The sequence below is a fragment of the Coturnix japonica genome, chromosome 5 (assembly GCF_001577835.2).
Source record: "Coturnix japonica isolate 7356 chromosome 5, Coturnix japonica 2.1, whole genome shotgun sequence".
Classification (NCBI taxonomy): domain Eukaryota; kingdom Metazoa; phylum Chordata; class Aves; order Galliformes; family Phasianidae; genus Coturnix; species Coturnix japonica.
In genome coordinates, this window is record NC_029520.1 from 50,346,538 (window position 1) to 50,363,271 (window position 16,734).

General features: G+C 45.6%; 1 protein-coding gene across 2 annotated transcripts in view; it reads left to right on the forward strand.

Annotated features, from left to right (window-relative positions):
* Window positions 1-984: 984 nt before the first annotated feature.
* The window catches only part of SLC35F4 (solute carrier family 35 member F4), a 93,084-nt gene continuing 77,334 nt past the window's right edge, over window positions 985-16,734 (forward strand). Inside the window, exon 1 of one of the 2 annotated variants that reach the window (XM_032445046.1) lies at window positions 985-1,244. In XM_032445046.1, coding sequence (XP_032300937.1) covers window positions 1,142-1,244 — 103 coding nt within the window. In that variant the 5' untranslated portion in view covers window positions 985-1,141. The remainder of the gene's footprint in view (window positions 1,245-16,734) is intronic. The other variant, XM_032445048.1, reaches the window with a different exon arrangement.

Sequence of the window (16,734 nt, forward strand, 5' to 3'; positions counted from 1 at the left end):
ATCTTCAGGGCTGGGTACTAATGGTCTTCTCAGTCTAGCAAAGAAAAGCATAACAAGGACCAGCAGCAGGTAAAGTCAATTAATTCAAAGCCTGATTTTGACCAATGAGAGGGTTAACGTTTGGAATTTGTCACAAACCAAATTATGAACTTCTCATCTTTTTTTTTCCTACGGCAGGAACAGATTTAGAGGGCACGCTATGGATGGAACTTAGAGCAGGTGTATGACCTCCCTATGGGCAGTGGGTAGATAACCACACTATGAACCTTCCTGGAGCACTGCAGAGCACAGCTGCTGCTTCTGCTTCAGTAGGATGATAAGGAATGGCTTTCAGCTGCACCAGGGGAAGCTTAGGTTGGATATTAGGAAACATTTCTTCTTTGAAAGGGTGGTGATGGGGTCACGTTCTTTGGAGGGGCTCATGAATCATGGTGGTGTGGCACTGATGGACGTGGGCAATAGTGGTGGTAGGTGGATGGTTGGACTAGATGATCTTATAGAAGCTGGAGAGCCACGTTTTTGTGGTTTATAGACACCATTTCAGGTTGCCTCTCTCACTGACATTAAGGTTGAAGCTATCGGTACATGGGACCCACCTGGAGTCATCCCTCAGCCCTGCACACAGCTTTGCTCCCTGAGCGTTGCAGGTGAGCCCGTTCCAGGCTGCAGGCTGTGGCAGCTGACATGGAGCATGCAGAGAATGGGCACAGCAATGGTCCCAGGGATGGAACAACGGGCAGAGCGAGCTGGGGCTGTGCAGCCTGGAGCAGTGAAGGCTCCGGGTTCAGCATCTTAAGGGGTGGCTGTAAGAAAGAAGCGGACAGACTCTTTAGCGGGGGCTGTCGGATAGCATAAAGGGAAACAGAGCTGCGCTGACATCCCTAACTCCCCAATATTCCATTGCCTTCAGCACAGCGCCGCACACCGGGGCTGGGCGGGCACGGGAGGGAGGTGGAGGGTTGGGGGGGAGCGGCCGCGCTGGGCGCTGCGGAGCCCGTCCTGCACCAGCCCCGCTACGAGCTGCGGCGGCTGAGCCTCCTCCTCCTCTTCATCCTCCTCCTCCTTCTCCTCCTCCTCCTTCTCAGCTCCCGGCTCGGCTCCTCGTCCCGCCCGGCCGCCCCGAGCGCGGCTCCCACCCTCTATGGATGGGAAAGCAGCACCCAACGGCGTGGCCACCATCGAGGACAGGATCTTACGAATCACGGGCTACTATGGATATTACCCGGGCTACTCCAGCCAGAAAAGTAAGACACCCATCATATCTCCGTGATGGGCTTCGCCCCGTCAGGTGCCGAGCGGGGGATGGAGGAGGAGGGGGGGGCACAGCCATCCTGCATCGGTGCTCGGGAGGACTGCGGGGATTTGGTCCTTTATAAGGGGCTTTATAGTTTCCCTCCCAGCTCAGCGATGCTCCGGGAAAGTTTGGCTGGCGGTGAGGACCCTCGGAGCCTCAGCATCCCCCGATGGTTCCTTTTCCTCGCTAAAGTAATCAGATTTTTCCAGAAAGGTGGGGGGTGATTGAAAGATCCGCTTTAATCGGGTGAAGGTTTGGGGGCTGTAGCGGATTTCTGTAGGGCTGGGGATGTCCCAGCGCTCTGTGAAGCTGTTCCGAGGTGAAAAGTTCCTCTTAATGAAAGAAATGATTCATTTGTTTGGTTTTATTTCCTATACCGCGGGGGGGGGAGGAACCGATCCATTCTGTAATCTAAGAGTTACTTTGCACTTCGCCGATGCTTAGGGAAGGGAAATGGAGGCAGAGGGGAGAAAAACAAGAGGAAAAGGCAAAAACACAACAAAGAAAGGAGAACGGAAAACCCCCCTAAGCAGCCGGTGAGGTGCGGGGAGCAGCAGGGAGCACTCCTGCCTCTGAGTATGCGAACTCCCCTTGGAATCAACGGAGGTGAGCTGCTTCCAGAACAGCGCAGTGCTCTCCAGCTGTAGTACAAAGGGAAACAGCAGCACAGCTTGAGCTGCTCCTGTCAGATGGGCACCTCCGAGGGCTTTTTGTGAAGCAGAGAGGAAAAAGCAGCGCATTGAAAACAGCGATAACACTGCGTTGTGTGTCGGTTAGCTGATAAAGCAGGTGGTGGAGATGGGTGGGTGCGAGGGCCCTTTGCTGAGGTCGGTTGTCTTGCAGTTGGGAAGGAGCTGAGAGCGAACTGCAGGGATGGATGTATGGGAGTCTGAGCCAGGTGGGTCTGTGTCCTGCATTCTGCAGCAGCCCGACAGATGGACCAGAGGAAGGTGAGGGCACCAGCTTTGTACTTAGTCACAAGTTTGCTTTGGTTGCAGAATGCAGCTTGCAGCAACACTCCCACTCTCTGTCAAATGCAGACCCGAATTCAGCATTGGCAATATGACTGTCTGTCTCAACATGGATTCATCAAAAGTCTGACTGCCCAGGTATAGGAGCTTACTCAGTCCAGGTTCTGCAGATGTTCCAAGCTGCATCTACTTGGAATTAAACAGAACCTGGAGAGGAAAGCTCACAAAACTGCTGACTCTAAGAGATTTCATTGCAAATCTCTTGGCCTTTTGTGCCTGTGTGGAAGCCTGGGTGCTGACAGGGGTTTTGATGGAGGGGAAAGATTAGTATCTCAGAAGAAAACAAACAGGGTTTGTAGTCACCAGGCTTAAAGAGGAAACCTGCAAGTGTGAAGTGTCCTCAGGTGGATGAAAAGTATGTGTTGCTACTAAACCACAAGCACTTCTTCAGGAAGCCTCTTAAGTTCTGTAACACCATCGTTAATTCTTTGGAGTGCCTGCAGTTGGCAAATGGCTTAATTTGTCTTCATGGCTGTGATTTTTTTGGGCTTGTAAAGAGTCCTAATGTCTTAAGGTTTTTGTAAAGGTGTTCTGCCTTCCCTGGGGAATCTTTCATGATGCTCAGGCCTCTTGCAGGCTCTTGGCATTAAACAGTGAGGGTAACTTGTCCTCTGGTAGGTCCTGGCTTGGAGATTTCTGTGTCTGGGCTGAACCATAGCTTTCAGGAGTGGCTGCTCCCAAGTGCTTTTGGCAGTTCTCTCTGCTAATTGTTTTGTGCTCTGTCAAAGTATAAGCCCTCAAACGGGAAGTTTGTGTGACTAATTTGTAAGGTACACGAGCTCTTGTTTTATTTCTGGGGGCGTAATTATGTCACTGCTATTCAAATACAGTTCTAGTGCAGCTGAACCCTGCCCATGCCTTTTGCTGGAGAGCTGCAGTGTGCACCAACTTTCAGGTAGGTTGCATCAAAATCCACTCCTAGTGATAGAAGAACTGTTGTTCTGCCATGTATGTAAATGTGTAGCACGTAGAGTTACCTCCTTACACTGACACCTTGCTCCTGCCCATGTCTGAAGCGTGCTTGGGAAGAGAACAGCTGAGGATGAGCTGTGGTGCCCAGGAGGGCTTTGCTCTGTCTGCTTTTCTTCTGCTTCTCTGATAGCTGTCAGATATCATCTAGGAGCTGGCCAGGCACCAGTTGGGGATGATATTTGGGTGATGGTGTTCTGCTGCTGGTCACCACCTTCCTTGAGGCTTCTCTTTGTCTGCAACCTGCTGTGTCCAGATAGGGACAGGGAGACTCTTGGCAAGGAGGAAAGGGGAAGGCTGGTGTGGGTATCAGTTGTTCTGCTGACTCTTGGGATGTGGATCCTGGAAAAACAACCAAAATCCCAAGGCTTGAATGAATTCTGCTCATGAATTACATCTCTCCCTTATCTAATTGGCATTCATTGTGTAGTTCAACATGAGAGCATGCCTAAGGTTCTGTGTGAAGGCTAAGGACTGATCACAAATGGTCAGGAAATCTAACATCAAATAAATGTCTGTAGCGCTGACTGGCTGTTTTTAAGGGAACTGGAGCATTGCTTCTTCTGCTTCTTCTGTATTTTTGTGCACTAACCTACTTCAGAGTGTGCATATGATTCTGTTAATTACAAGTCAATTACTTTTATCATTTTATTTATCCTTATAAAGCTGTTAGAGAAGGAAAGCAGCTTCTGTGAGCCATCTGATGAAGCAGAAGCATGGGTTTTGATCTGGTATTTGCATCCATGTATCTAGCAAAAGAACATATCCTGCATAATAAGGCATTGGCAGTGGAGCAAGACATGATGTTTAGTGCTTTTTTCTTTTCCTGGTTCTTTTTCCTGCCACATCCATAGATAGAAGAACTGTTCCTGATCACACTTACCCTCTATGTTTGAGTATGTGGCTTGGTCCCTCAGTTCCTGCATTAATATATTAAGTATGTATGTATGAGGTCTCAGGTTTGTGTGTGTTTATGGAGTAACTCTGAGGAAGTTCTGTAACAGCTTGTCTCTCTTCCAATGAATTTCCTCACAGTTATTCCTTAATTTCCCAGGGAATAAATGTTGATTCTGTGCTGGCATAGAACAGAGGCTTCAGTCTTTGTCCCCATTTCCTCCCCTTTGCCATAATTTCTCCTTTTTATTTTACTGCTAATACAATCATATTTAAAGCCTCCATTCTTAAGAGTATATGTTGGCTTTTTTTTTCCCTCCCTTTGATTCTTTTCAAATGCCACCTCATCTGACTTTCATCTCCGAATGTACTCTTATGACACAAAGTTCCTCTCCTTCCAGTCTGAACTAACAGCCTTTCTGTGCGTGTACCTCTGAATTAAAACTGTTCCAGCTGAACTCTCTGTTCTCTAATCTCCATCAGTTTCACCAGGTCCACCTCCAAGTCAGGTTGGTGCTGTCCTGGCTGTTAGCATTGCAGAGCTGGGTTTTTGGAGCACCATTTTCTCTGGCTCAGACAACCGCAGCGTAATGGTACTGAAACTGCAGTGGCTGCATTTGTTCTCCTAGTTCTTCACAGGGTCCATTGCCTTATCTTTCTTACTTGGAGAGCTGGTCTCAAAGATTATTTCCACCCTTCTTTCTGCTTTTGTTTGCGTTTGGAGGTCTGAGTCTCACCCCAGAAGGCTCTGAATACCAGCCTACAGCAAGGACTTTTTCTTTTTAACATTCCCCCGTGCTGCTTTAAGCCCCTTTCTCTTCTTCAGCCCTGCCTTGATACATACCCCAGACTTGTGCAAGCTGCTGGAAGCTGAGGCTGCTGTCAATGACTAGCAGTGATGGGACACACTTGCTGTGGGGAACAAGCTTTTGGTTCTGCTAATCTGCTAGAGCAGCTCAAGCAAGGTTTTGTGGTTTCATATGACAAGTTAAGCCTCAAGCCAGCAATGAACTTAAGCATCTGCTTAAGTCTGAGCTTATGCTAAGCGACTGGGTTTTGACAATGTGTTTAAAGTTAAGTCCGTGCTTAATTGCTTTGCTTAATAAAACTGGGATTACAGGCACAGTGAGCCAGTATCAGAGGCTTGACAATTGTGCTTCCTGAACGTATGAAGGCCACAGAGGTGAAATCCAACTCCAAAACATCAGACGGAATTTTTTCCTGGCTATTACAGCAGCTGTGCCAGCAGCTTTGCTGCAGTACAAATCACATGGCAGGCCGAGATCATTTCTGTGCTTGCTGAGCACCGTGCCCCCCTGGTGGCTCATCACTTTAGTGATAGGAACAAAGTCACAGGCTATTTACTGGAGGCACCCTCCTGCTTCTCCAGCAGCTTCCAGACCCCTTGGTTTCTCCACACAGAGCACACACAGTGGGATAGACTGGAAAGCAGCTGTCAAGGAAAGGGGCTTTGAAGTTTTCTTTCAGCTGGGTAAGCTGGAAAGGAGGCAGTGGTGCCTGAATCGGCTTCTGTGGGAGTTAAGGAGGTTTGAGGGCTATTCCAGCTAACAACAGCAGCCCCTGTGCCAGCTGATAGCATTTGGGCTTTAGGGATTTGAGATGCATGCCTAGCTGGGAAAAGTTTATTTCAGAGCTTGGCCAGCCAAGATGGGAATGTGGCCACTGCTGCAAATACATCTTGGGAGGACGAAGAGGGAGATGTAGGAAAGAGTTATTTAAACTGAAACAGCATGTTGGCATATATACAAATGGGTATGAACGGTCCATGAATAAATTAAGGCTGAAAATTAGCAGAAGGCTGGAATTAATGGCCAAAAATTCTCTCCCAGTCTTATGTATCTAAACAAGAATTAGTTCCCGAGCTGTAAAGATGCCTCATGAATAAGTTTGCCAGGACTTAGAGGAAAAAATACTCCTGTTTGGCAGGGGAATCTGAGATGGTGAGATAGGGGAGAGAGATGTTAATTTGCCAGAGGTTGCACAGAGCAAGATATAATGTTTGATGGAGCAATGTCTTCCAGTGCTGGTGTCTATACAGCAGGCCTTGAGCTGAACCTAATCTACCCCTACGGTTGCTTAGAGGTGCTTTTCAGCTTTTTAGTGTTCTTTTGGAATGCACAGAAGATGCAGCCCTTATTTTGACTGGCCTAGCACTGCTTGCCTTAAATTATGTTCCCTTAAATTGCCTTCCCCATTCACTTAGACAATTAGTTGCAGCTCTGATCTTAGTTAAATGTGGTAAAGTAATATTACAAAGCGCCATAATTCTGAGCAAGCTTTTGTCTTCCTCAAGCTTACATTTTTATTTACTTAATTATCTAATTAAGTATTTTAGGAAGTTTGCAATAATGTCTTCTACACATTTGGAAGCTGATGGACTTTTTTGCTCAAGTACCTGCATAGTTGTTCACCCATGAAAATGAATTTGTGCCTTGCTGGTTGTTGAACAACGGGTGGTAGGAGCTCTTCCTTACAAACCTGCTGCTGGATGATTGCCACAGTAAATACTGAAAATGCCTGGGGAAAAAAAGTCTTTTTGTGGCAAATATGCAAAGGGGAGGAAAAAGTGGTGTTTAAACTGGCTGCTTATATTACTCGCCAACAGAAAGTGAACCAGCTCTACTAAGTAAGAAGGAAAATCCTCTCTCTTTTCCTGCAGTGAGGTGTGGTGGGACTTTATGCTGGCTGTGTTTTGGGCCTGCCACAGGACAGGGATCTGTAACACTGTGTAGGCACATACCCAGCGCACTGTGGAATTATTTAGCTCTTACAGTGACGGAGCTGTAAGAGGGAGCATCCCCAGCACTTTGAGTGACAAGGGTGAATTTATTCAAAGGCATGAAGCGTGTTCGAGTCACAGGCTCTCAGTATATCTGCCATGCAGAGAAGACCTTTCTGTTATTGCTTTAGGAGCACTGATTCTTCCCAGACTTCACTTGCAAATATTGATGGTAAAATAGACTTGCCCTTTCCTACACTCAGTATCTCTGGATCAGGTGTAGCAGGGTGAGGTAGTGAGAAATGTCTCAATTGTCCCTTTGTAAAGGCAATGGGAAGCTGCTTTGCTCCTCTGTGATTCACTTAAGAGCTAAGGAGAGGGAGTGGGGTTCAGCCCTAGGTTGGTAGATGTTTCCTGGTGCTTCTGGTGATCTCAGAGCAATTCCTTGTCTTCCATGTGTCCCGTCTATTTTGGCTCCCATGCCTGTTTAAGTCTACTTTGATTTTCAGTTCTACTCTTTGCAGGGGAGAGGGGAGGCAAGCAGTGTCTTTGAGTGCTTGCTGTGGGTAAATATGATTACACTAAACCCATTGCTAGACCAGTCATAAGCCTGGCAGCGATCTCTCCATCCATGAGAAGGACGTTGTAGTGTGAAGCCAACCTTTGCTCTTTGTGCTGGCATTACCACTACGTTTGTAACTGGGAAGTGGGTGTTTATGGGATTGCTGAAGCAAGATATAGAGCCCAGGTCTCCTGAGGGATGTTTTTGGTGAGGACTAATGCACACCTTTATTATTATTAAGTGATTACTTGGAGGTGCTGTGCACCTCATTGAAAAACAATTTCCTGCTGGGGACTCATTTATCATATCATTCACAGGGATGTAACTATGCAGGTCCATTACTGCTAATGGGCATCGTATACCTGGGTGTCTAAGGACGGTACTGAAATCCTGTGCTGTGTAAGATAAGCAAGAAACAGGGCTAGAACACATGTTCTCTGTTGTTGTGTTTGGACACAGAAAAGTGATTGCAGTAGTTCAACACAGTGTGATTTATGTTCAGCATCTTGAAGTAAAAGGGCATCTTCTAGTGCAGTTGTTGTGTCCCTTTTCCTTCATACATCTGAAACCTAAGACTTATTAATTTCATATGCAAAGCTTACCATGTGGAATCTGCAGCCCTAGAGCTGTGTGGGTGCAGATTGGGGTTTTTCTTTGCAGTGCCAGAAATATCCTGTTGTATGGTGTATTGCAGGGGCTAGAGTTTGTAGCAGCTTGTGTGCAAGTGGGATGCATCCCAGTGCCTCCCCCAGAGGAAATTCTTCAGTGCAGACAGTGTGGATGGTAGGAAGGTGAACTCTGAGTGGTGTTTCCATAGCAAGGCTTGCACTTCTAATTGAGGAGGATTGGTTTTGTTTATGGAAAACGCTTATTCAGTTCTCCTTTCCAGATGAGGTTGGTAAAGTGAGGAGTAGGTGGAAAATGATTGAACTTGATGTTTGCTGGGAAGATGGGAAAGAAGAACCAGTTTCCTGGTTCTTTGTCATTTCTTACTTCTTTCCAGACTGTTTGGATGGATGAAGTGTCTGGAGTGTCACTAAAGAAGTGCTGTTTTTTCACATGTGTTGAAAAAGCTTTGGAAGAAGAAACAAAAGCTGTTTTTTAGCTGAAGAATGCAGTCGAGCTGTTGTTGGAGTGCAGTTGTGTGTCCAGTGGAGGTGACCTGTCCAGTGCCAGGTCTGCCTTCTGCCACTCCTCTTGGAGGGACCCTTGGATAATAGGCACGGATTGGTCTGGAATAGGTTTTCCAGTGCAGCCTGTTTGTTTCCACACATTCAGCACTGCAAAGGAGGTTAATTTGATGAAATCAGGACAACTTTATTTGTAGGTAGGTAGAGTCTGTGCAGTGCCTTTGTGCACATCTGCTTTGAAGCCATTTCAGAGCAACTGAATCCTTGGGAAGACAGGCATCCTCAGCTGTGGGCTCAGACAATTCAGCAGGAAGAATAGGAAAGCTCTAGAGAGTGTGCTTAAACTTAGTGATTCACACTGTGCACATATGCAACAGTGGCTGTTTGAGAGCCAAACTTTGTAAGGCAGGCACTGTGGATGCCCCGTCCACCCCTGGAGGTGTTCAAGGCCAGGCTGGATGGGGCCCTGGGCAGCCTGGTCTGATATTAAATGTGGAGGTTGGTGGCCCTGCCTCTAGTGTGGGGTTGGAGCTTCATGATCCTTGAGGTCCCTTCCAACCCAAGCCAGTCTATGATTCTGTGAGTCTATGAAAAGCTTTTGTGGTGAGTGTGTGCTTGAATTTTAGCTACAATGCTCTCACATTTTGTGGATGTAACTTTTAGAGTCTGTTCTTTGAAAATGTGCCCCTTGATTATTATTGTTGTAAAATATTTATAGAGTGAAGTGAAGTTTCATAGCACTTTGAGGAGGTAAGACGTTCGTTGGAGCTTACTGGTTTAAGGTGGTAAACAAAATGAGAAGCAGAGCTCTCAGATTTATCTTGTGTGAGGAAATGCAGGGTAGAAGAAATCCATCTCCATCACTTGGCACAGCATTAACAGCTGTTGGTTTTGGACTCCTAACTGAGCAGAGGTCTCAGGTTTGCCATACAAGTAACAGCGAGGGACAGACCTCAGTTGTCTGGGTTCATATTTACTTTAATGCAAAAGCTGCCCCTAGATAGGGGCTGTTCACAACTAGGGGATACTCTTGGTTTAGCTCTAGGTAAATGTTAAGCCTTTTTTCCCTGTATTTTTAACTTATTCCTTTATGTTCTTTTTCTGTCAGTCTGTCTTTTTGGTATTTTCTAAAGGGTGCAGCTTTGGAGAACAGCATCAATGTTCTCTTATTTCCTCTGCTTTCTTTTGCGTTCTTCTTTTCTTCCCCCCCCTCCACCCCCCGGAAAAGAGCAATCCTAATGCTGTGTTACTTGTCAAGATAACAGTGCAGCAGGAAAATCATGTGGCTGTTGAATGACCGCCCTTCACATCCTCCCTGTGAGTGGCAGGCAGTGTGTGGCTGAGTGAAACAAGTCATTCCGTTTGGTTTCTGTTCCCAAATATTTCTGTTTCCCTCTGTGGGAGGTGGACAGGTCCTGTGGTTTAAAGCTGGCAGTGGGCTCTTTAAATTGCCATATATCTTTTATGTGCACGAGGAAAAGATTCATATGCCTTCATTTGAGGGTTATGGTCATTATCTCCTGCACTGTTCAGGTATTCAGGGACAAGCCTCTGAAAGCCAGCAGGACAAATGTAGTGCAGTTTCAACACAGTACCTAGATACTCAGTCTTCTACAGCATTTACTCTTTGTAATTCAGTAGCTTAAAGCTACTCTAGTTGGTCCTGACATTCCTTTTTCATCCTGTCGGCCTCCCTTCTCTCCCTGCATCTGAGCATCAAATTGGGCTGGTCGAAGAGAAGATCTAAATGAAATATATTTGGTGCCTTTGATGTGCACGGTCTTTTTTTATAGGCTGTGAACAGAAATTGTCTGTGTATTCCCAAACTGAAGAATACATGATTACTGTTCCCAGCCTCCCTCTGAGAGCAGGCTTTGACATCATTCATACTCTATAATTTATGGTATTTTTGTAGCGGGCTGTTAAGGTCTGGAAGAGAGTAAAAAAGGTTGATTTTAAAAAGGAAAGAATAGCCCTGTGTCTTGTGGTAGTTCTATGAGAGAGCACATTCCTGCTTTTGGGGTTGCTGCTGGGTCTTATTGTGGAAGCAGTTTTTAAAGGTGATGCTGTTTTGTCTAATGTAAGCACTTGCTCCTTGTCAAACACATCCGCGTGTGCCCTGTTAGGACTTTGTGCCACATTCTGTGGTGTTTTAAAAGCAGATTACAGAACGTCTTGTAACTCTTCATCTGTGGGTTTTTTTAACCTGGTTTCTTAAGGAAACAAGGCTTATGTGAACATGATGTCCCTGTCCCTATCCCCACTCTCTGTAACTTCTGAGTCTATTGGCTGGATTTGAGTAACTTAATAGGAGAGCATGAAAGACAAAGTAGTGTGATGGACCATGTGAAAATGGACCGGTTGAAAAAAGGTAGACCTCTTGGCTCTCCCACAGTAGGAAAGCTGTAAGCGTAGCTCACTGTTGAAGAAGTGTATTTAGTAACGTTATTGGGGTCTTATAGGAAGAGCACCTAGTTCACATCCTGCTTCAGACAGGGGTCAACAGATGTGCAGAGCAGCTTGGAGTCATAGAATGGCTGAATTGTTTGAGTTGGAAGGGAAACTTCAAGGCCATCTGGTCCAACCCCCTGCAGTGCAAAGGGACACCCAGAGCTCCATCAGGTGCTCAGAGCCCCATGCAGCCTGAACTTGGGTATCTTCAGGGATGGGGCACCCACCGCTTCTTTGAGCAACCTGTGCCAGTGCCTTACCACTCTTACTGTAAATGATTTCCTCCAATCTAAATCTCCCCTTTTTTAGTTGGAAACCATTTCCCCTTGTCCTATCACAACAGCCCCTGCTGAAGTGGTCCCGTTCTTTCTCATAGCTTCCTTTTAGATATCACAGAATCACAGAATTGTAGGGGTTGGAAGGGGCCTCCAGAGATCATAGAGTCCAACCCCCCTGCCAAAGCAGACTCCCTACACCACATCACACAGGTAGGCGTCCAGGCGGGTCTTGAATATCTCCTATATATCTATGGGCAGCTCTCAGCTCTCTCCATGGCCTTCCCTTCTCCAGGCTGCACAGCCCAAGCTTTTTCAGCCTGTCCTTACAGGGAGGTGTTCCATCCCTGGGACCATTTTTGTGACCCTCCTCTGGATGTGCTGTACCAGGTCCACATCTCTCCTGCACGGAGGACTCCACATAATACAGTTTCCTGGTGTGTCTTCATCTTTGATTAATCTGTGCCATGGGAAGTTTGGGGTCTGTGTCTATTTTAGTGGCTTTTGATGGATATTTCTTCCATGACTTTGTTTAATTGCTTTCAAAGCATTGGTGAATCTGGTCAGACCAAAATCTGTCGGAAGGCAGCTGTCCATTTCACTGTATTTTTCTGCTGTTGCTGGTACTTCAACTGATGAATGATACTGGATGTTGTGTTGAGGGACATGGTTTAGTGGGAGCTATCAGTAATAGGTGAATGGTTGGACTGGATGATCTTTTAGGTCTTTTCCAACCTTGGTGATTCTATGATTCTATGAGGGTAACACCAATGAAATCTTAGAGCCTTACCCTTTCCCCAGATATATTTGGAGACAGAGGGTGAGAAGGAAAACGAAGTATTGTCCTATTAGAGGTAAATAAGCACACTCTGAATGAAACACGTTCTTTGCTCCATAATTCATTCCAGCACATGGATAGGATACTGATGAATGACATACAGCCTTCATGCTGTTTGTCTGCTTTTCCTGAATGTACCAGAATGCCAGGAGTCACAGGAATAACATGCCTCCTTTTATTTGGATCTTTGAGATGATGCATTGAAAACAATAAAACACTTCTACAGGACAGTCTCAGGTTTTCATCTGAAATTCAATGAATAAAACACTAATTTTCAGGGCCATGCTATTGGTAACAGCCTGTAGAGCCACCCAGACGATGGCTGTGAAGCCTTACCAGTTTTTAGAGGGAACATAGCTGTTTTATTAAGGCTACAGAAACTGTTATAAAATATTCATAATGATCATCTCTTCTTATTTGAAATAATAAATCCAGGGTTAATTCTGTACTTGCAGAAAACCGGTGGCTGACTATTGGGCCTCTATATCTTTGCTGATGTAGCGTAGAGATAATGCATAATATTATATCTACTTTGCAAGGACGTTATTAGGCTCACAAATATGTCATGGTGCCTGGAGAATGAAAAGTAGGTTTTCCCCTCTTTCCTGCAGGGAAACAGAGGGCTCTGCAGTCATTTTCTGATATTTTGGCTCTTTAAGAGCCCAGGCACTGCTGTGCAGAAGGGATCATAGAAAGCAAGAAAGCATTTTGTTTGTTATTACAGCAAGCTACGCTTATATTGAGGAAATAAGTTAAAAACCAACAACAACCACCGAAAACAAGGGAGAGTTGCCACCACTTCTGTTTATTTAAAAGCCAAGTTCCTAGAAATTGTTTTTGTCACCCACGCTGTGCATCCAACTGCCAGTTACAACATTTCTGACCCGTGCTGAAAATTAGACTGTGACATTGTGTCGTCCGCAGTGAACAAGGAAAAATGCCTCAGGGGTTTTCAAAATGGGATTTAAAGCAGATTTCTCTTGGTTGTGTTTTATTACCCCCTCTCCCCAACAAGAAACGAGCGCTGTTTTTTAATATCGCCACGTAGCGACAACACGAAGCCTTTTTAGTTGCTGCTGCACAAAGTATTGCAAAGTCTGACATCCCTTTGAAGAACTGCTCTTAGCCACTGCTGCTATTTTTATTGTTGAGTTGTTCTCTGCTCGAATATTTTTTCTGTCCTCGCATGCCCTGAATTTCTGAGACGCTTTCAGGTCAGCTTACAACAAATCAATGGAGATCTTTCTGCTGGTTTTTCCTCACTCTTATTAACTTTTACTGGACTCTGCCTTCAGAAATCTAGTTGAAGAATGCTTTCTTTTTTTCCTCCTTCCCCCTCGCCTTGAACTTGCAACATGGTCTTCAGAGAAATATCTGCCAGAAGCACTGACCTACAAAATCTATTAGCTTTCCCCACTGGTGTGAAGCTCATTTATGTAACACTGTTGGATTGGATGACTGCTCTGCTTTGGAGGTAAAATATGGAGGTCTCGTTTCATAAGCCTAAGTGCAAAGGAGTGGCTGATAATGAGATAATGTTTGCACATCCATGGCAGGTGGCTTATGAAGTTATCTCCTGCTTTTATATTATGGGCTTGGAGAGATTCCTTGCAGGCAGAGTCCATGTGAGCAGGTTTACAATCAGGTGCTGCCAGCTGGGTTCCCTGAGTTGGATCTTTGAGCTCCCTCAGCACAAAGGAAAAACTGGGCAGGGAGTCCTGAGAAAAGGAGATTGCAAAAGTTGTTGCTGATGTTAACTTAGTTATTCTTAGTTATCCTTAGTTTTATGGGCCCCCCAATTAAGAAAGACAGGGAGCTGTTGGAGAGGGTCCAGAGGAGGGTTGCTAAGATGATCAGAGGGCTGGAGCACCTCCCCTGTGAAGACAGGCTGAGGGAGCTGGGCTTGTACAGCATAGAGAAGGCTGTGCAGTGACCTCATTGCAGCCTGCCAGGACCTAAAGGGAGCCTACAAAGAGGAACGGAGTCAACTCTTTGAAGGGGTAGATGATGGCAGGGTAAGGGGAAATGGTTTTAAGTTGAAGGGGGATAGATTTAGGTTGGATATTAGGGAGAGTGGTGAGGTGCTGAAACAGCTGCCCAGAGAGGCTGTGGATGCCCCGTCCATCCCTGGAGGTGTTCAAGGCCAGGTTGGATGGGGCCCTGGGCAGCCTGGGCTGGTATCAATGTGGAGGTTGGTGGCCCTGCCTGTGGTGGGGGGTTGGAGCTTCGTGATCCTTGAGGTCTCTTCTAAATGAGGCTATTCTATGATACTGTGATTCTATGATCCCCTTTCTGTGCTGCTTAAACCCTCCCAGTGTAGCAAGGACAAGTGATGGCTGCTGTGTGTAGCTATGCTGAGCCCTAGCAGTGCAAGACTTGTTTGCACTGCTTGCATTCTTTACAGTGTCTGGAAAGGGCTGGATTAGAGCTGCCTATATCGGCTCTATTAAGTCATGATCCAGCATTGTTGGATACTGGAAAGTAGGTGTTGCAGCTGGTCAACACATTAGAGCCGGCTTTCTCTACTTTGGCAGAGGGTGTGGAGAAGCCTAAATAGCTTGAGAGCAGCAATAGTCTGGGGCACTTCTGAATCACTTTTTCTTCTTTCAGTTTCTGGCACCAGCGTCAGAAATGGGTAGTGGAGCAGAGTTTGTGGTGGAAGTTTTAGAGATGGTGATGGTTGCACAAATGCAGGATGAGCAATTAATGAGTTTCCATTGTTGGCAGAGTTCAGGACTGACTTGACTTTAACTTCTTGCCTGGATGTTTAGTCGTTGGGTAGAGGTGAATTTGCTCTGTTCACGCTCTGACCTTTGTGGATGTAAAACAACTCCCTGTTAGAAAACACAGTGCTTTGGCAGTTCTGTGCAGAGCTAGTCCTGTGGGTTTCACAGTTTTGAATTAAAATGTGGTATGCTGTGAATGTGGCTGCAACTTGTTGGTATCTACCTGCAAAAGGCTCTGGGCAATCTGGGCTCAGGTTGGGAAGGACTTTAAAAATCACAGGTTAACTGTAATTGTACAAAGGTCACTCTGAAAATAATGCTTCCTATTTATTTTTATGGAAACTACAACAGTTATACAGAACACAATAACACCTGTTTGATAGAACAAATTCTCGGCTACAAAACACTGTTTTTGAGCACAGTTTTTCACTGTTTGCCCTGGATTTTTTGCCAGCAATGAACAAGAGCCTTCATAGCATCCTGGCACAAATTTGCCCTGGCAGTGGTGACCCACTGTTGTTGCCACTGTTGAAATGCACCACCCGCTGCTTCCTGGTTTTCACATCCACTGTTTGGTCTCCATAAAAGTTCAACATGTGTCGATGACTGTCAAGGGCTCAGTCATACAAATAAGTGGCTGGAAGCACATTGGCAGGTGACTTGATGGATTTAAAGACATTATTTGGTGATGTTCTGATTTTGCTTGTTAAGGATGTAATTAGTTACTTGTTCACACAGTTTTACATAAACGTGTCCTTAATGTGAAGTGTGGCTCATTATCAGACACTCCTTGTGCTCTGGGTGATCTTCTAGCAGTGGAGGTGTAGAGGCACCTCTACCTTCTCCATTGGAACGTAGAAGTACAAGAAGCAGGAGAAACAGAACATTGTTGAGTGGGTCAAACAAAAAGGAGAACCAGCCCATAAATCTGGACCAGCCCTTAGGATGGATGTGTGCTATAAGCAGAGAATAAGGTTTTGACCTTCCCCCCCAACCTGTTTTAGGGATGGTTCATTCAGGTCTTTATATCCTGGTGGATGAGTGGAGTTAAAGCACGGCAGCATTTACAATCTTTCCTACATACAGTTAGAAAGTGGCTATTCTTACATCCAACTGCTTCCCAGTGCTTGATCAAAATGAGCAAGGGGATGCTTAGAACTGGGCTTATTGGAGACACAGTCTTTGGTGCAAATCTGGATGAAGACTTAACTTTGACTCTCTAGATGGAGGAAAGGATATCTTAATCTTTCTGCCACAGGGCCTCTTCTTACTTTCGTGCATGCCCTGAGTTCATTGTGGGGAAAACCTGTTTGACTTTCTTGCAAGCCATATTCCCTGCCTTTCTGTAGACAGATCTGGAAGCTGTGAGTCCTTTCTCTGCCATCCCCTGAGTAGGTTGCAATGGTATTTCTGAAGTGGGCTGGTTGACCTGTCCCAGACACATTAATAAAGCTTCGCATCATGAACTATTAGAAAGAACTAACAGAATGTGTTATGCCTGCTCTTTCTCTGACCTCCTATAATTGTCTCTGATTATTCCATTACAGCAGAACATTTTAAAGTAATCGTGGAGATCATATGCAAGCGTAGAACCATAAAGATAGCCCTAAAACTTGACAAAATCATGGACAGGCATCCAAGTTATGACTCTGTTTGCTGTGGTCTTCTGTTTCAAGTGAGGTGCTATCCAGGTTGAATAAGGTTTTGCTCTCCATTGAAGTTACATGATGAAGAGTGGCAGAACTTGATGTGGTCTTTGACATTGTTGTATATGTAGAATGGCCTGGGTTGAAAAGGACCTCAGAGGTCATCCTTCAACTCGTT